Source organism: Choloepus didactylus, chromosome 17, assembly GCF_015220235.1.
Source record: "Choloepus didactylus isolate mChoDid1 chromosome 17, mChoDid1.pri, whole genome shotgun sequence".
Classification (NCBI taxonomy): Eukaryota; Metazoa; Chordata; class Mammalia; order Pilosa; family Megalonychidae; genus Choloepus; species Choloepus didactylus.
The window spans coordinates 7,247,639-7,265,164 of record NC_051323.1 but is presented as its reverse complement, the minus strand read 5'-3'; the positions used below and the strand labels follow the sequence as shown (position 1 = coordinate 7,265,164).

The 17,526-nt window shown below is 39.2% G+C and overlaps 1 protein-coding gene across 5 annotated transcripts in view; it reads left to right on the top strand.

Moving 5' to 3' along the window:
- DNAH6 (dynein axonemal heavy chain 6) overlaps nt 1-17,526 on the top strand; it is a 342,016-nt gene that overhangs the window by 113,824 nt on the left and 210,666 nt on the right. For all 5 annotated transcript variants that reach the window (XR_005212367.1, XM_037806992.1, XM_037806993.1 and 2 more), the window contains 7 exons: nt 2,740-2,868; nt 4,629-4,742; nt 6,381-6,524; nt 11,292-11,504; nt 12,140-12,232; nt 13,558-13,677; nt 15,618-15,798. Coding sequence is in view for 4 of the 5 variants with exons in the window: in XM_037806992.1 (XP_037662920.1) it covers nt 2,740-2,868; nt 4,629-4,742; nt 6,381-6,524; nt 11,292-11,504; nt 12,140-12,232; nt 13,558-13,677; nt 15,618-15,798 (994 nt within the window). In the remaining variant the exon portion in view is untranslated. The remainder of the gene's footprint in view (nt 1-2,739; nt 2,869-4,628; nt 4,743-6,380; nt 6,525-11,291; nt 11,505-12,139; nt 12,233-13,557; nt 13,678-15,617; nt 15,799-17,526) is intronic.

Below are 17,526 nucleotides of genomic sequence, written 5' to 3'. Positions count from 1 at the left end.
AGTAAAGCGTATCTTTATTGAATTCTTTTCCTACAATGACTTGTATTTATTATTTTGAAAGGAGTGTTTTTGCAGCTTGCTAGCACATTTTAAAGTTTACTTAACCAGAGTATTAGAAAAATTCCCTTTAGAAAAAGGCAAAGTGTAAATGGATAAATGATAATGGTGAGTCTATAGTTAACTTCTAATAATATAGAAAAGATACAGGGGAAATTTTTTAAAGAATTTAGGATGGATGATCTGGGTGATTCTTACATGAAGCATACCTGAAAATATGATTGGTAGTGATACATTATTTTACTATTAACATTGACTAAATCATATCGTGGAAGTATAAAACCATGTAAAGTTATGATCAAGTAGAAAAATGGGAAACATACTCAGTTGCCAGTGCTAGAGGATTAATAAAATGTGTGACAACCACTCAAAGGAATACAGTGCAGACCTTAAAAATTCCAGTATACATTTATGTGTATTGACAAGGAAACATAACAATAGCTAATATTTATTGTGTGCTCACTACGGGCCAAGTCCTGTTCTAAGGACCTGGCATTGTTTCTACTTTTTTTTAGAAGTGTTCTTGTCCTGGCTCATGGAGAAGACTGTGCATAACAGTAATAACTGTACAACTCAGCGAATTATCAGAACGCGAATGCACTGAGTAACCCAGGTCAAGAACGTTGGCGTTACCAGCCCCCAAAGGACCCCATAGTGCCCCTGCTATTAGCCAACCCTTCCATCCTTTCCCAAGGCAGCCACTTCCCTAAAACCTAATGCCATAAATTAGTTTAGGCTGTTTATGAAATTCAGTTGAATAGAATCACACAGTATGTCCTTTATTTGAATCCTGGGATTCATCCATGTTGCTGTGTGTGGATGTAGTTTGTCCATTTTTGCTGCTATATAGTGTTTCGTTTATGCCACAGTTTAGTTATTCATTCCGTGGTTGATGGACACTGAAGTTGTTCACCATTTGGAGAAATTACGAATAATGCTTCTAGGAACATTCTTGTATATGTTTGTACATTGAAACATTTAAATTTCAAAACACCTATAAGGCTTTATTGTTCACATTTCATGGAGAAGGAAACTAAGGAACAGGGAGGTTAAGTAGCTTGCCCATGCTACACAGAAAATAAATGGAGGAGCCAGGGTTCAAGGTTAGATACATTCTGCTTCTAGTAGTTAATAGTATGCTATTAACTGTTGTACCACATGCTGTATTCTGTACACAGCATACTATTATGAAAAAGTATGAATAATTCTTCTTCACTTAAGAATAATATATGCATGTATATATTTACATAAAGCATATATGTGCTTTGTGTATAATCATGCATTTTAATAAGTATGCATAGATATAAAAATGATAGCAGGCATTCTCTCTAGGTGGTGGAATAGAAGTGTTTCTTCTATAGAGGGTTTGAAATTAATTCACTATCACTCTTGAGAAAAGAATTGAAACTTCATTCTTTCCATAAATGATATCATCTTACTGTCAAGAACCCCCATTCTTGTTGATGGGGGAAAGAATTGGGGGATAAAAACTTGAAGTTGACAATTGATGATAATTAAGTTTATTTCAGTTTGAAATGTCTGTTTCATCCTTACTTGGCCTCTTTGGGATAGATTTTAATTCAATTCACATATAATGTCCTATTGGGCATTTTTTTTTTCCTTAAGAGATCTCACTACCCTTGTCACCATCCTCCTACCTGTTGCCTCATAAGGGGCAACTTGGATTTACTCATGGTGGTTGGAGAGGAGAGGCATCTGGTCCTCATGCTGCCTTCTGGACCACAGTCACAGCATCTGTGCAGTTTGGCTGGTCTAGACCTGGTTGTCCCAGGCAGCTATTCACTAAGGGTCCTTCCTTGTTCTTTAGATGCCACGCTAGCCCCTGCTGCTGCAATCCATCATAGCTGCACTCGATCTGTGGCTTTTTCAGACCTCTTCTGGATCCCAGTTCTCTCAGCAGTTCCCATACTCAGAATTGAGGCACGAGAGAACTTGAGGATCCCCAACATCCCAGACCCAACCATGGGGAACCAGAGTCAACCCAGGCCCCTCTTCCTGGACACTCCCCCTAGCTTTCCTTATCTAGACCATGTTGCCATTTTGAAAGCAGGCCATGCCGAACCAGAGGTGGAAAAATTGGCCTCCCCAAGCTGTGGCTGTAATAGTTCTCTGTTCCTTCCAATTTTCTCAGATTCTTCCCAATCTAATTATGTGTTTCTTCTTTCCTCCTGAATCATTCTAGTGCCATTCACTGGAGTTTCAACCCTACTAGATCATCCAGAAAACTTACATGTGTTCATTTTCTTCCACATTTTTTTCCTTTCTCCCTCTCAGAACTCAAAAGAGCTTTCAATTTTCCCCTTTTATAAAATGGGAATTTTCCTTATATTGTACTCTTTCTTCTCTTCCCTATGGCATTCTCCTTTTCTTCCCTGAAATTATGTTGGTTGAAGATGTGTAGGAAATGAAAGCAGATGAGCAAAAATGTATAGGTACTGTTTAAAACAGTGTTATCCCCATGGTACTTCCTTATACATTTCTGTACATTTTATAATGTATATGCATTACTTTAAAATGTAGGAAAAAGCAACATTTTAACATGTTTTCTTTAAAAAGAGTGAAATCAGAACAAGTTTTGGAAAATATTTATTAATGCATTTAGTTTAGTTGATCTACATGAAAAGTTGGAGTGACTAACCAAAAACTATCTTCCTTTTACAGGATCCACAGATTTTGGATATTTCTGCTGACCCAGAGAAAATAAAGATCATGTTGAATGACCTGCAAGTAGTTCTAGATGATCTTCAAAAGCGTGCATTTCAGTACAAATCCTACCAGAAGAATTTTAAGGTAATGGCAGCTGTATGCAGCTGTTTTGAAAATGTGTGCATGGAAAATGGCTTTTTTTGCACAAGCACTTTTGACAGTGTGATCGTCACCATTCAGCATTTGGGCACCTATGTGCTGGACACTGGGCTAGAAAGAGCCTTAAATCCAAAATCGGACATGTTCCCTGTCTTTGAAGTGTTTGACAATTAGTATACATGAGAGACAAATTGTCTTTCTTATTAAAAAGTAATCGTGAACTATGGAAAACCCTCATACCAGGGATTGTAGTTTCTATTGAATTGTTAAATGTGGTCAATTAAAACCAGCTCTTGTTTCTTCAGTAAGAGTCTAATTTCCTTTGCATTCATGCATGTGTTGTGATTCCGTGACTCTTGTTGGATTTTCCCTGGTTTGCTGTGCCAGTTTGATGAAAGAAGCAGCCTTTGGCTAAGCCAGAGGACTGGTGGGGCCAAAAGGACAGGTTGGAAACATCTTAGGGGCCTCATAAAAAATGAAGAGAAGCAAGGGAAGAATAGCAAGTACTCTGGACAGCTTTTAAAGAGACCAACAAGAGAAGAGAACAGAAAAGATGTCAAATCCAGGGGGCCACTGGCAGTTAGGGAGGTGGCGTTAGGCTCAGAAGTCTCAGCAGCTTGCCTGGACCTCACGTGGGAACGCACCTCCCTTCCGGAGCCCCAGTGGGTGGTCAGAGAGTGATCCGAGGCACTCTGCACTCCGCAGGCCAGGGCTTGGTAGAGGAATCTGCACGGTCGTGAGTTTAGCACGGGGCAGTGCACTGATGCGGTGCTCGAGGCAGGAGGTTGGTGTGTGAGAGAACGAAGGTTCAAAGTTGCCCCCAGGTTGAGTTAACTGACAGAGATAGAAAGGTAAGCAGTAGGAAGTAAGGAGGAAGCATTTCTTGATAAAAGGTACAACTAAGAAGTGGGTCAGAACATATACCATTACTTGAGCCAAAGCCTAACACAAAAGTGTCACCCCTGTTTTCCCCAGTCCAGGACTGATTCACCTCAGATCCACACTTCCCTCCGCCGCCCCCAGCCATTTGGGGAACAGGAGGGGAGGGCCAACTAGCCTAGATTCCCTGATATCGTTTCTAACTTTTGACCAAAGACTGAAGACTACATCCCAAATGTCAACTCCTCAACTTTCCGCAGAGCTCACAACTTCTGGGCAACCAATCCCTGAGAAGTTTCCCCCCCTCAAAACCAAGACAGTTTTAAAACATTCCTCAGGAAAATGGGCTGCATCAGATTTTTTTGCAACCATTCTCTCCCCATAGGCTTTATATGTAATCCACGGGGTGAGAACCAGATAAAAAACCAGGTTTTCCTCTCCATCTTAACCACCGGCCCCCTACCTCGAGTTCCCCTGCTAGCTACCACGCAAACATCTTCCTCTTCTACCATTTAACCGCACAAGCCCTAAAGGAAATCAGTGCCTCTGAAGACTCATCTGATTTCCTAAATAGGGCAGGCACGTAAGATCCAACTCTTGGAATAATGCCCAGGATACTCTGCGGTGTTTATGTTTTTGGAGAATATTTAAGTTCTAAAAACAAGAAGTATTTTGTCACTCATATGGAAACCGTAATGTATGTGAGGCTTCCCCCCCCCCCCGATTTGTTTCTCTCTGCCCTCTTCTTTCCCCAGTTAGCACCCCCTTCTGCCAAATAGTCATGGAATCAAGGATTACTAACAAGAAAAAATAAGATCTTTATATCTAAAGCTAAATAATGCATTCTGCTCATTATATTTTTAAAGGTAGAAGTGTCCAAGTTTGAAGCTTTGGAAGAAGTTAGTGCTGAATTGAAGCTCAAACAATTGCTCTGGGATTCTTTCTTTGAATGGGATAAACTTCACCAAGAATGGTTACAGGTAGAAAAAAGTTCTCGGTGCTCCAGTCGTTTTCGTATTAAAATTTAAGTCCTATTAATATAAATTAAAATTTTTATCAACCTGGTATAATCTTAATTGCAATAAAATGTGCTGTGTTTTAATTTTATAGGAATTATTATCTTTCCAGTTAAATGCACTTGAGTCCTTCTGTCTCTGTATACTACAGAAAAGAATGTGTTATAAGACAGGCTGCTTCTCCATCTGAGAAGGCTAAATGAAGGAATCATCAGAGAACATCATTGCATGACATTTAACCACTCTGTGCTTTCTGAACACAGTGTGGTCATGATACACCCAAGTATTCTTGACGACTGTAGGGTTTTTTTGTTTGTTTGTTTGTTGTTTTTTTTTTTTTTTTTTTTGGTGATCCCCACACCTTGGGTTCCTGTTAGCTGAGGTTTCTGTTCTTGCTGATCTTTAAAAAAGGAAACCAGTTTGTTCACTAGGCTAGAACAGAATTAGAGAGATGGGATCTAGTATCTTCCACTGAAAGCTCAATATTAAACTCTCTTAATTAGGGAGCTGAGAAACAACAGCTACCACAGTGTTCAGTTTCCAGAGTCTGCCCTTATGTTGAATCCTTACTAAGGATCAATCCTGTCGGAGGCAAAATAGATGGCTGCCTGCCCTTTCAAGTGTAATATGGACAGGTTATAAATACCGTCAACTTCATGAGTGTTATACTTGTCCAGTCCCCCTACCTGTTATGACACATCTGTAATTTTAGGAGTCACGTGTCTGAGTTAAACAACAGTGACACAGGAAATGTTTCCCAGGTATCATCCCAGGTGTTAGGGATACCAGTGGAGAATAAGGACAAAGTCTGAACCCTCATGGAACTCACCTGTTGATGAGGGAAACAGAAGTTAAACAAACTAACAAATTTATGCTACAATACCAGAAAAATTGAAGTGCTCTCATATAATTTATTTATCACTTATCTCAGAAGTAGAAAATGCTCCTGAGAAGTAAGGAAGGAGCTTAAAGAGTTTTCTGATCATCTCCAAAGATTAGTGCCGTGGCTCCCAAAGTGAGGTGTTTTCACTATAGGATCTGCCCGAGAAAACCCATTTGGTGACAATGTCAAACTAGGGGGAAAAATAAGCTTTACACGTTTTCTATTGCCCTCAGTCCTTTTGACTATCTGACATGTCAATACACATGTACACCTATATGCTTATAGAATTTATAAAATATATTTATAGATATATATGCACAAATCAGGGGTATATCTTCAAAGCATTTGTATTAAGGGCATACATAACCAAATAGAAGACTCCTGGGTTAGAAAAGTCTAGTTGCTAGAGTACAAATTATCTAGGTGTCTCCTTAGAAGGCATTAAAAGTTTTGACCCTCAGGAATTAACTCCTGAGTTTGCAGGATTACATTTGATGATATGGGAGAAAAGAAGCATGAGGAATAAACAGGCGATGCCTGATTTATTGTTAGTAATTTTAATAGGTGAATTCATTTCAAAAGCATGGAATTGAATTGGATTAACAATTTAGCTACTAGGGAAAATTTGATTAAAATAAAATATTTTTACCAACTTGAGCTTACCTTTTATCCCATGTCTAAACTTCTTTTTTGTTGTTGTTTTTTTTTAATTTTCATAGTCCAGATTTGACTGCCTGGATCCAGAACAGCTAAACGCTCAGGTTTCTAAATACACCAGATTCGTGACTCAGTTGGAAAAAGGCTTGCCACCCAACAATGTAGTGCCCCTGCTCAAACATAAGGTGGAAAAAATGAAAGAAAAGGTAAGAGATTGGTAGACATTATTTCAGAAACTCCAGGTCAATTGATTAACTTGGTGCTATGAGAACAAAATTAGGAATTCTTCCCTATTTACGTCAGACGGCTTTGCAAAGAGAAGAAAGATTAGACAAATTAGATTTTTTGCAGAGGTGCAGACTGCATCCCTACCTTCAGCTGGCCATCGTGTGGCTGGACACCTGGTTAGAAGGGGCTTTCAGAGTAACAGTTTCCTGAGTGCTGGGGGAAATGAAACTGAACGGGTTGTAGGTGTGCTAAAATACTGATCCCCTCAGCCCTCCAGATGAAAACAGGGCAGCCTCCCGCAAGCAACCCCATCCATTTCCACCACTGTTGGTGTGCGGTACTGGGTCTTTGAAACCTATCACTGCAAAGCCAGTTCTTGAAACGGAAAGTAAGGGGGAAATGATTTTGCCCTTTTAACCAGTTGGAAGTAATTTTTTTAAAAGAAGAGATAAAGGACTAAAAGAAGACATGAGAAGGAAAAGTAAGGAAAGTTTCAGGCATAAAGAGAAGCAAACTTACCACTGTGAGAAAAGAATTTTTGTATAGGGTTTTTTTTGTTTTGTTTTGTTTTGTTTTTTTGCCTTTATCCTTAGAATATCTGATCAAAACACTTTTTCAAAGTAACTTAAATCAATGTCTTTCTTCCTCAACAACTTGAATATGGTTATGTTGTACATTTGTAATACAGTTAGATTTATTTGTCACAGCCTGCTTTCCATTTTGATGTTCCCCAAGATCCTAGTTCTTTTTATTTTTTTTTTCATTTACATGCAGCAAAAGCCACTCTTTTGGTATATAGCTCTGTGGATTTTGACAAATAGGTGGAATCGTCTTTCCAACACAACAATACTATACAGAACAGTTACATCACCCCAAAATTCTCCTGTGCTGTACCTTTGTAATCAGTCTCTACTCCTACCCCAAACACAAGTACCACTGATCTGTTTGCTGTCCCTGTAGTTTTGCCTTTCACATATTATGATATAAATGCAATCATACAATATGCACTAGAAAAATGCATTTAAGATCCATTCATATACTTGTATTCAAAATATATAATGTACTCTTGTAACTCAATAAATAAAAAGACAACCCTTAAAAATGGTCAAAGGGTTGAATAGACATTTCCACAAAGAAGATTCATGAAAAGATGCTCAGCATTATCTGTCATTAGAAAAATGTAAATCAAAACCATAATGAGATGCCTCTTAAAATGCAGTATCATGTCTATCATGAAAAAGATGGGAATAACAAATGTTGGCAAGGATCTAGACAAATTGGAACCCTCATACATTGGTAATGGGGTGGTAAAATGGCACAGGCACTTTGGGAAACAGCTTGACAGTTTCCCAAAATGTTCAACATAGAGTTACTGTATGACCCCGTATTCCTACTCCGAAGTATATACCCCAAAGAATTGAAAACATTTGTTTACACGAAATTTTACATAAGTGTTCAAAGCAGCATTATTCAGAATAGCCAAAAGTGGGGGAAAAAAAACACAAATGTCTGTCAATGATGAATGGACAAACAAAATATGGTGATATGTGTAATGGAATATTATTTAGCAGTACCAAAGAATGAAGTGCTGATACATACTTACAATGTAGATGAATCTTGAAAACGTTATGCTAAGTGAAAGAAGCCAATCACAAAAGACTACACAGTGTATGATTTCATTTATATGAAATGTGCAGAATAGGGAAATCCATAGCAACAGGAAGTAGATTAGTGGTTAACAGGGGACTATAGGGAGGGGAATAAAGAGTGACTCCAAATGGGCATGGGGTTTCCTTTGGGAGTGATGAAAATGTTCTAAAAATAGATAGCGGTGTTGATTGTGCAACTCTGTGAATCAGAATAAAGCTGCTATTTTAAATACTTCTGAAGTCTGCATTATCGAAAATTAATATAGCTACCACAGATTTCTTTTTGTGTTTGCATGTCTTTCTTCATCTTTTTACTTTTGACCTATCTATGTCTTTATATTCAAAGTAGATTTCTTAGCATATAATTGGTTCCTGATTTTTTTTAATCCAACCTGACAATCTTAGTCTTTTAACTGGCATGTTTTGACCATTTACATTTAAAGTCTTTATTGATAGGGTTAGATTAATATCCACAGTCTTGCTAGTTGTTTTCTATTTGTTGTATTTGTTCTTTGTTTCTTTTTCCTTTTCTGTCTGGACTTAATTGCATATATTCTATGATTCCATTTTATATCCTTGATTGAGTGATTATTCATGCCTCTTCTTAAACAATTTTAATGGATACTGTAGTTTTAAAACATAGATTTTCACTTAATCAGAATTGACCTTCAAATATTATTATACAGCTTCATGTATGTTCCAAATTCTTCCCCCTCACACTTTGTGCTAATTTTGTCATAAATTTTACTTTTACATATACTTCAAATAAAATATATTGTTACTGCTTTTACTTTAGATAGTTATCTCTTAGAGCAATTACAAATAGGAGAGAAAATGATTTTTATTTTACCTTTGTTTATTCCATTTCCAGTGCTTTTCATTTCTTTGTATAGATCTAAGCTACTGACTCATAGTGTATTCATTCTGCCTAAAGAACTTCCTTATATGTTTCTCATAGAATAAGTCTGCTTATTTCTATAAACCTACATCTTCTCTAATAAAAAGAAAAGAAGATAAATAAAAGAATGGGTCTGCTAACGATGAGTTCCCTCAGTTTTTATTTTGAGAAAGTCTTTCTCCTTCATTTTTTAATATTTTCACTGGTTGTATCATTCTGGGTTGACAGCTTTACTTATTTTCTTTCAGCAATTTAAGATACCTTTTCATTTTCTTCTTGCTTGTTTGGTGTCTGGCAAGAAGTATGCTGTTGTTCTTATCCTTATTCCTCTGTATATGGTGTGTCTTTTTTTTCCTGACTGCCCTCAAGGTTTTCACTTTGTCTGGGTTTTGAGCAGTATTAATATGACATGCATGGGGGTATAAGTGTGTGTGTGTGTGTGTGTGTGTGTGTGTGTGTGTGTGTGTGTGTGTGTTGCTGTTGTTGTTTGACTCTTTAATTGTGTTTATTCTGCTTGGTGTTCTCTGAGTTTCTTGGATCTGTGGTTTGGTGTCTGCCTTTAATTTTGAAAAATTTGCAGCCATTCTTTCTTCAGATATTTCTTCTGCCATGTTCTCCATCTCTTCTTCTTAAGGGATGCCTATTACATGTATGTTGGACCATCTGATTTTTTTCCCATGGCTCTTGGATGTTCTGTTCTGGGTTTTGGCTTTTTGTTTTTCTTTTCACTCTTTTTTCTCTTTGTGTGTCATTTATGGGAATTTCCACTTACCTATCTCCAAGTTCACTGATACTTTCCTCAGCTGTATCAAGTTCATCAAAGGCATTCTTCATCTCTCTTACTCTCTTTTTGTGTTTGTTTGATTCTGTCTTATAGTTTCCATCTGTGTTGAGATCATTCACCTTTCCTTGCATGTTGTATGCCTTTTCCATTAGAGCCTTTAACATATTACTCACAGTTATTTCAAATTCTCTATCTATTAGCTCCAACATGCGTGTCATACCTGAGCCTGGTTCTGATGATTTCTTTGTCTCCTGGGTGTGTGTTTTTCTTATCTTTTCATATGTCTCTTAATTTTTTGTTAAAAGCCAGACATCTTATGCAGTACAGTAGATGCTAGGTAAATCATTTTTATCCTTGGAATTGAGCATGCCTTTCCTTCTGCTTGGCCTTTAGTGTGACATGTTGTGTTAAATCTAGTTAGGAGTCATCCTAGATATGGGTTTGTTGTTGCCATGGTTATACTCACTGCACCACAGTCTTCCAATTTCTTTAGTGTTACCTTGTGTTTAGGACTTAGGTGGAGTATCTAGGTATTTTCTCAATTTCTATTTCTCCCTGATTTAGGGCCTTCCTTTGTGCTGTGCTCCAGAGATAATCTGTCTTTTGCAGCTTTCCAAGCTGAATTCTACTGTTATTTTTACACTAGTTAGCCTGGTGGAAGACATGGGGAGGGGCATTCTCTAACGTTCTGGTTAAGTCTCAGTTTTAGCAAGGACTGTGTCCCTGGGTCTCAGAGGCCTGACTTTCACAGATGCTTCTGCCCCTCCTCCAGCTATAGGACTGAGCCTACCATGTATTTCTGCCCCTCCTCCTTGTGTAGGGCCTTTTTCCCTCCTGTTCCATTTCTCCAGCTGTAATGAGTTATCATCAGTGCCCTCGGATGAAAATTTTCATTACTTTAATGCGTTTGTTCCCTGGGGGAGCTGGGGGAATTAGGTCTTGGTGGAGTTTCAGTAGTGGCTGCTGGTGCCAGCACCATAAGGGACGCTTTCTTAGGGTTCTCCTCAATCTTCCCTGTGAGCACCCCTGTATCTGGGGCCCCCAGGGGCTTTACCCTCTCATGCTACCCCACACTCAGTCTTAAGTGACTTATTTAGAAAGTTTTAGCTGAATCTTCTTACCAGTTTATATGGCATCCCAAGGTGTCTGTTCCAGATGGGCAAATGCTCAGGCCCTATCTCTCCTTGTGTGTACCAGTCTCTCCCCAAATTTTAGGTTTGTTGGTTCCCTATAATCTCAGTTGTCAGATGAGTTCAAGAAAAGTTATTAATTTGCCAGTTTCCAGATTTTTCTTTGTTGTAAGAGTGGAATTGATGTTCTTTCCAGCTCTCTACATTCCCAAGTTGAAATCAGAAGCCTTAGGCTGTGTTTGTAACATAAAAGCCCAGAAGCTCTGAGAATGTTTGTTTTTCAGCTTCCAGTTGTCATTGACTTGAGGAATCCAACTCTGAAGCCGAGACATTGGACAGCTCTTGAACAAGCAGTCGATGCCCCTCTGGTGGACTCGGAAATTCCATTAACCTTGGAGAGGCTCTCTGAGTTGCATGTTTTTGACTTTGCCCAAGAAATCCAGGACATTTCTGGACAAGCTTCTGGAGAAGCTTCCTTAGAAATAATTCTTAAAAAGGTAAAACTGAAAATATATATATTCTGAAAATCATGGAATGTGAGGGTTTCAGATTCACCACCAAGAGTGCAGCTTTCAGTTACCAGGTTGGGTTTTCAATGTTGCTGCTCTCGCCTTCTCACTGTTGTTCATTCCATAGTTGTTTCTTTGCTTTTATTATCCTTGTGATTATGGCCTGCTTAGCCTATAGCTCAATAGGAACTGGATGGCAACAGGGTTTGAAGTTGCCTGCTGATATATAGACCCACCCACAAGGATGATCTTTGAAATAAAAACACATTATCTTACCAACTATCAGAAAAGACTATACAAAATGCTTTGAAACTGCAAAGAGTTCTCTGCTCTTGACACTACCTCCTCACCCTAAAAATACATGCACACCTACTGAACATCTGCTTAAAAGGAAATTTCTTCCTTTTAGACAAAGCACTAAATGACAGAGAATAACACAATTAAATATCACAAGTTATTCGTAGATGTTAACATTACTCAAAATTAAGCAAACGAGGATCATATAACCAAGAAGAGGATTTTAAGAATTTTAAGGGCATACTGGGATAATTATGGAGTATACATTTATTGAGTACCTAAACACAAATGAATTTAGATAGCCTAAGTCTTGGATTATTTCTAAGGTGGAAGATTCTTGGAAAACAACTGAATTTGTCATTCTGCCTCATCGTGACACCAAAGATGTGTTTATCCTGGGCGGCACAGATGACATACAGGTGGGTACTTGGTTATTGGAAATTTATGATAAAAGTCCTGGCCAGACCTAATCCTAATCTTCTCTGGAAGATTCTGATGAAGTAACAAAATATGGGAGTCACTACGTTTAAAGAAAAATTCTAGCTGGGAAGGCAAGGTATAAATGTGTGATAATTGACATGAATACTATACATGAAATATTTTTAAAAAGCAAAAGATGGCATATATATAGATGGCATATATGTAAGAATTGTAGCCTCAGAGTTTGTCAGTACTGAAGAATTTAGAAAAGCAACAGGATCTGTAACAGTCAAAGTAATCAGAGAATCCTGGATCTTAAAGATTAGATGGGATTCGACAGACATAGAAGAGAAAGGAGGGCATTTCAGACCATTGAAACAAAGGCAAAGAAGCATAAACAGTCAGGCCAGTTTTATAACACACTAAGAAACTAAATGCACTTGAATTTGTTGAAATTAGGAATAGATGGCCATTCTCTATGAACCACAAAAGAAGGTAACTTAAGCCGTGTGTTTGGAATATTCTGAGTGACTTAAGAAAGTCTGAAGGCACATTTGTTTAGCAGAGAGAACTGGGTCTGATATCTCACCTTAAAAGGCAAAGACCTGGCCTGGTAGGTGTACACCAGCCAGAACTGGAGATGAAATGGCTTTGCCCCTCTGACAGTGGGTGATAGAGCAGAGCAGAGTATAAAATTCAGTCAGTATGAGGCCAGATGGTGCCAGCTGATGGGGTTTCTGCTCTCAAGAATTTGTAATAGAAACAGAGCAAGTAAAACCCTTTAGCTTAACAAACCCATTTTTAGAAATTCCTGTATTCGGTGAGGGTTGCTGTGGGGTAATTGGGAGATGGGTAGAGGGAAAACTGTCTATAGCCATTAAGAGCTTAACACGAACGAGGTTAACTTTCCTCTACCTCAAGCCAGTTGAGGGAAAGGGATATTTCGTTGGATAGAAGACACTAATTTTACAATTATAGAGCACTTTGAGAAACGAAGGCCTGGGTGACCAATTGGTGTAGAGAAGGTATCAGTTACCTAATAGTTGGGGGAGAGAAGAGAAGAGTGCTAAACAAAAAACAAGCAAACAGTCTTGACCAGCAGGGATTTGGCAGTCAGAAGTCCTTGGAGACCTTTGATTGAACATGGTAGTAAGTTGTAAGCCACGGTGCAGGGGACGAGAAGAGGAAGTAGCTGGGTAGGGAACAGGTGGGGCTCAGCTGTTGACTCTGCAGGTTGTCTTCACAGTGGACTCGTGGAACGACGTAGCTATCCCTGAGAGCACACACTCTCAGCGTTGCACAGTCTCGCCTTCTTACTTTCCAGGTCCTTCTCGATGACAGCACTGTCAACATTGCAACAATCGCCTCGTCCCGCTATGTGGGTCCACTGAAACCGCGAGTGGATGAATGGCAGAAACAACTTGCGCTGTTTAATCAAACACTGGTGTGTGAGGGTAATTTCAATTCATGGACTCCGAGAATTGGAGGACCTTGAGAAATCATTTAAATTAAATGGTTCCACCACTTAAATATCATATAGTTCAGAATTGTAAGATTTGATTGCTGAATTTGATTATGTTCTGAATGTAGGGGAAATACAAACATATTGCTTTTTAATGTTACAAATATCAGCCTTATATCAATCATTTACTGCTAATTTTGACAAATCACCATGAACTTAATGGCTTAAAACAATATATATTTAACACGCAGTTTCCGTGGGGTCAGGAGTCCTGATGTGGCTTGACTAGGTCTCCTGCTTAGGGTCTTCCAAGACTGAATGAAGGTGTTGGCCAGGCTGGGTTCTCGTCTCATCTCAGCTGGGGAAGGATCTGCTTCCTAGGTCACTCATGTTCTTGGAAGAATTCATTTCCTTGATGCTGTAGGACTAAGGGCTTCAGTTTCTTGCTGGCTGTCAGCCAGAAGCCACCCCCAGCCCCTGGAGACAGCCTGCTGCCTTTTGCCTTGTGGATGTCATCAATCCAGCCAGAAGGAGATCGTCTCCTGTCAAGGCAGCCACTACAGTTCTATCCAGTGTGATCACAGGCACATAATCCTCCCTGTCCCATTACAGTGGCCAAGTTCCCCTCAGCTAGAAGGCAGTCACAGGAGGCACCCACATTCAGGGGCAGAGAACCACGCAGGGATGTGAGCACCAGGCCTTGGGGCCTCTTTAAGAGTCTTGCTGCCACGACCTTCTATTTAGTGGAGAAACACTCACTGTTGCTTAGAGTCTCCTTGGAACTCTTCCTTGTGCCACACACACCTCCCTTTTGTTTTATTCCACCTGAAAAGAACCCACTTGCACTCATCTCACTTCATTCCCATCCAATCTCTTTCTTAGACTTCAGATTGCCACCTCAATTGAATTATGTCTATGCTTTTATTTGGCCTAAGATGAAAAGTGATCTATGAAACAACAAAGGCAGTGAATGGGAAAAGGTCATTTGTTCCAATTCTGTTCCACAGAGAACATTTTCAGGCTCCAGTCTGTTCAGTCAGAAACGTTTTGTCTGATCCCTCCCCAGCCTTTCGGACCGATGGCTGGGCCTCATGGGATCAAAATGAAAGGATTTGTTTACACAGCTGGCCCTAAAAGAAGCCTGTGCTGGAGCATGGGGACCCCAAGAACTGATGATCCAGCAAGTGTGAGACCTGAGATAAAGCAGGAGTGGTTTTGGCATTAGCACTCAGACCTAGCTCCCAAATCCAGAGCAAGAAGTGAGAAACTCTGGTGGACATTGAGCCTATGCAGGTGCTGGCAGGACACACAGAGGGAAGTCAGGTCCATGGGCTTTGATTTACACGCTGCACGTCTGGGTTCTTTTATGAACCACAGTTGGTCTGAGAGGAAGGACAAGGGGTGATTTTCTCCTGCCCTCCAGTCTTCTGTGTTTGCCACATGTTCTCTCTCCTGTATGTTTTGCCTTTACAACTGAAGAAAATAAATTCTTCTCCTTTTTTTTACAAAGGAGAGAGAAGAATGGTAGACACAAGGCAATAAAACAGAACAAAACACTTTTCATGGTCCCTCTTTCTATATGTAGAAACAGTCACTAGACTCCCGCTTCCTCAGCCCCTCAGATTTCTTTAAGGAAGGCTCTTGGCTCCCCTAGAATGTCTCCTATGAGCATTTTAATCGTGTTTTTTCCATCTGTTCTGGCTCCCACCCAGCAGACTCATTAAAACGCCTGAGGTGAAACTAGGCTGAGGTGAGTCTAGGGACCCGTGAGGAGATTTTATTTGAAGGACCTGGGAGGGGTCAGTCATGATATAGCTCCCAAGGAAGATAGAGTGAGTCTGCATGATGATTTTTAACATGTCTGTATGTGTTCAAATTTTGTGGTTAAAATTCAGTGCTTTAACCACATTGTTTCCTCCTAGGAAGAGTGGCTGACATGTCAGAGGAACTGGCTGTACCTGGAGAGCATCTTCAATGCCCCCGACATCCAGAGGCAGCTGCCCGCCGAGGCCAAGATGTTCCTGCAGGTGGATAAGTCGTGGAAAGAAATCATGAGGAAAGTCAACCGGCTGCCCAATGCCCTCCGAGCCGCTACCCAACCAGGTATGAAGCAAAGTATTTAAAGAATGAAACAAGCAAGCGCAAAGACTTTGAAGGCATCTAAAATATTTATCGCCTATAACAATCTGATGGCGTGCGCTGTGTTGCTGGCTGGGAATGTTTGCGTCCACTCAGCACTCTTGTAAGCAGTGCCACCCGAGGGCGCTACGTGCCATCTTCTCTCGGCTTGGTTTGCAGATTCGGCGCACAAGAATCTGCTTTTTTCTGGTGTTCTTATTTGAGGTCTCTGCCCCAGGGGATCAGCAATGCGTCCATCTCACAATTTCGACTACAAGACATACATTTATTTGCATTTGGTTGACCCCTTCTGGCAAAGCTCCCACAGATTTCTAACCACAAAACTTTCCACCTCTTATTGTTAATTAATTCATGACAGCAAGTTCAAAAATGTTACCTCTTATTGTAATTCTAGTCTCCAGATTGTGTAAATAATGTGTTTTAATAATTTCTGTTTCTAAGGATGTGGAATCAAGTCTTTCAGGGTGCAGATGGGTGTGGGCATAGAGCTTTATAGTTTGTGTCAGAGCCTCTTTGGGCTCCTTGCTGTTTGATAAATGGAAGCACGTGACCCCCCGTCCTGAATCCCCCCAGGCGGCTTCCCGCCGAGCAGAAGCAACCTCCTGGGCTATGCTCTTTGCCCCAAAACTCCATGACATAAGACATAAAACAGAAAGGAAAACTATGTAGAATGATAGAATTGAAAACTTTAACACACATTGGCTGGTTTAATAAATTATGATGAATTCATAAAATGGAATATTTTGCCTCTATTAAAGGCAATGGGTTTGATCTATAAGACCTAACATGGGAAAATGTATGTGATATATGTATGGCTAAGTTAAATGTGCAAGTTGAAAGACAACAATGTTGCATAATCCTATTTCAAAAAAAAAAATTAAAATGCATACACAATATATAGTTGTAGAAATGTATAAAACATCTAGAAGGATACACGTATGTTCCTTTAGAGTTATTTCTTTGGATATAGGATGGTATCTACCCCGAGGAGTAGAGAGGAAGCAGGATGGAAGGAGAAAGACAAGTTTTATTTTTTGCTTTGTAAACTTCAAATATAAAGTTTTAAAAAGTGGGAGTATTATAGGTAATTTTTACTTTCTGTTTTATGCTTTTTTTAATTTCTAAATTTTCTAGGAAGATGTATTACTTTTATAAGCAGAAAAAAACCTTATAACTAGGTATCTTCTGATTCTAGAAAGTTGTTCTACCACTTTGCTTTTGAAAAGTTACCATTTAGTTTTAACGGAAGGCTCCTCTATCATCTTCCATTTAATGATGACTTTTTTAGTCTGATCGAAGTTGTCTCAACAACTCCCAGTAGAGGCTCACTTCATAGTTTTTTTTATTGTGGTTGTTTATTTTTTAATAGTAATTAAAAAGTTATAGCTTATACTTGAATATTTTATAATAGAATTTCATATATAGTCAATCATCAAGTGAAAGTTCAGATTCTATGAACAATTCTTTATTGTGCACCTATTATGAGCCAAGCACTGTTATGAGTAAAGAGTATAAAGTGAAAGCAAAATTAAGTAGCCAGATTATATGAACATTCTCTTAGTTAATGTGGATGATTAACTTTAATGGCTCTGTCCTTGTGATCTAGCCAAGATGTGTGCTTAATTTGGTTTTGTTTGTTTGTTTTGTTCATAAATGCATGCCATATGGTTTTGTGGATTATCAAATGAGAAG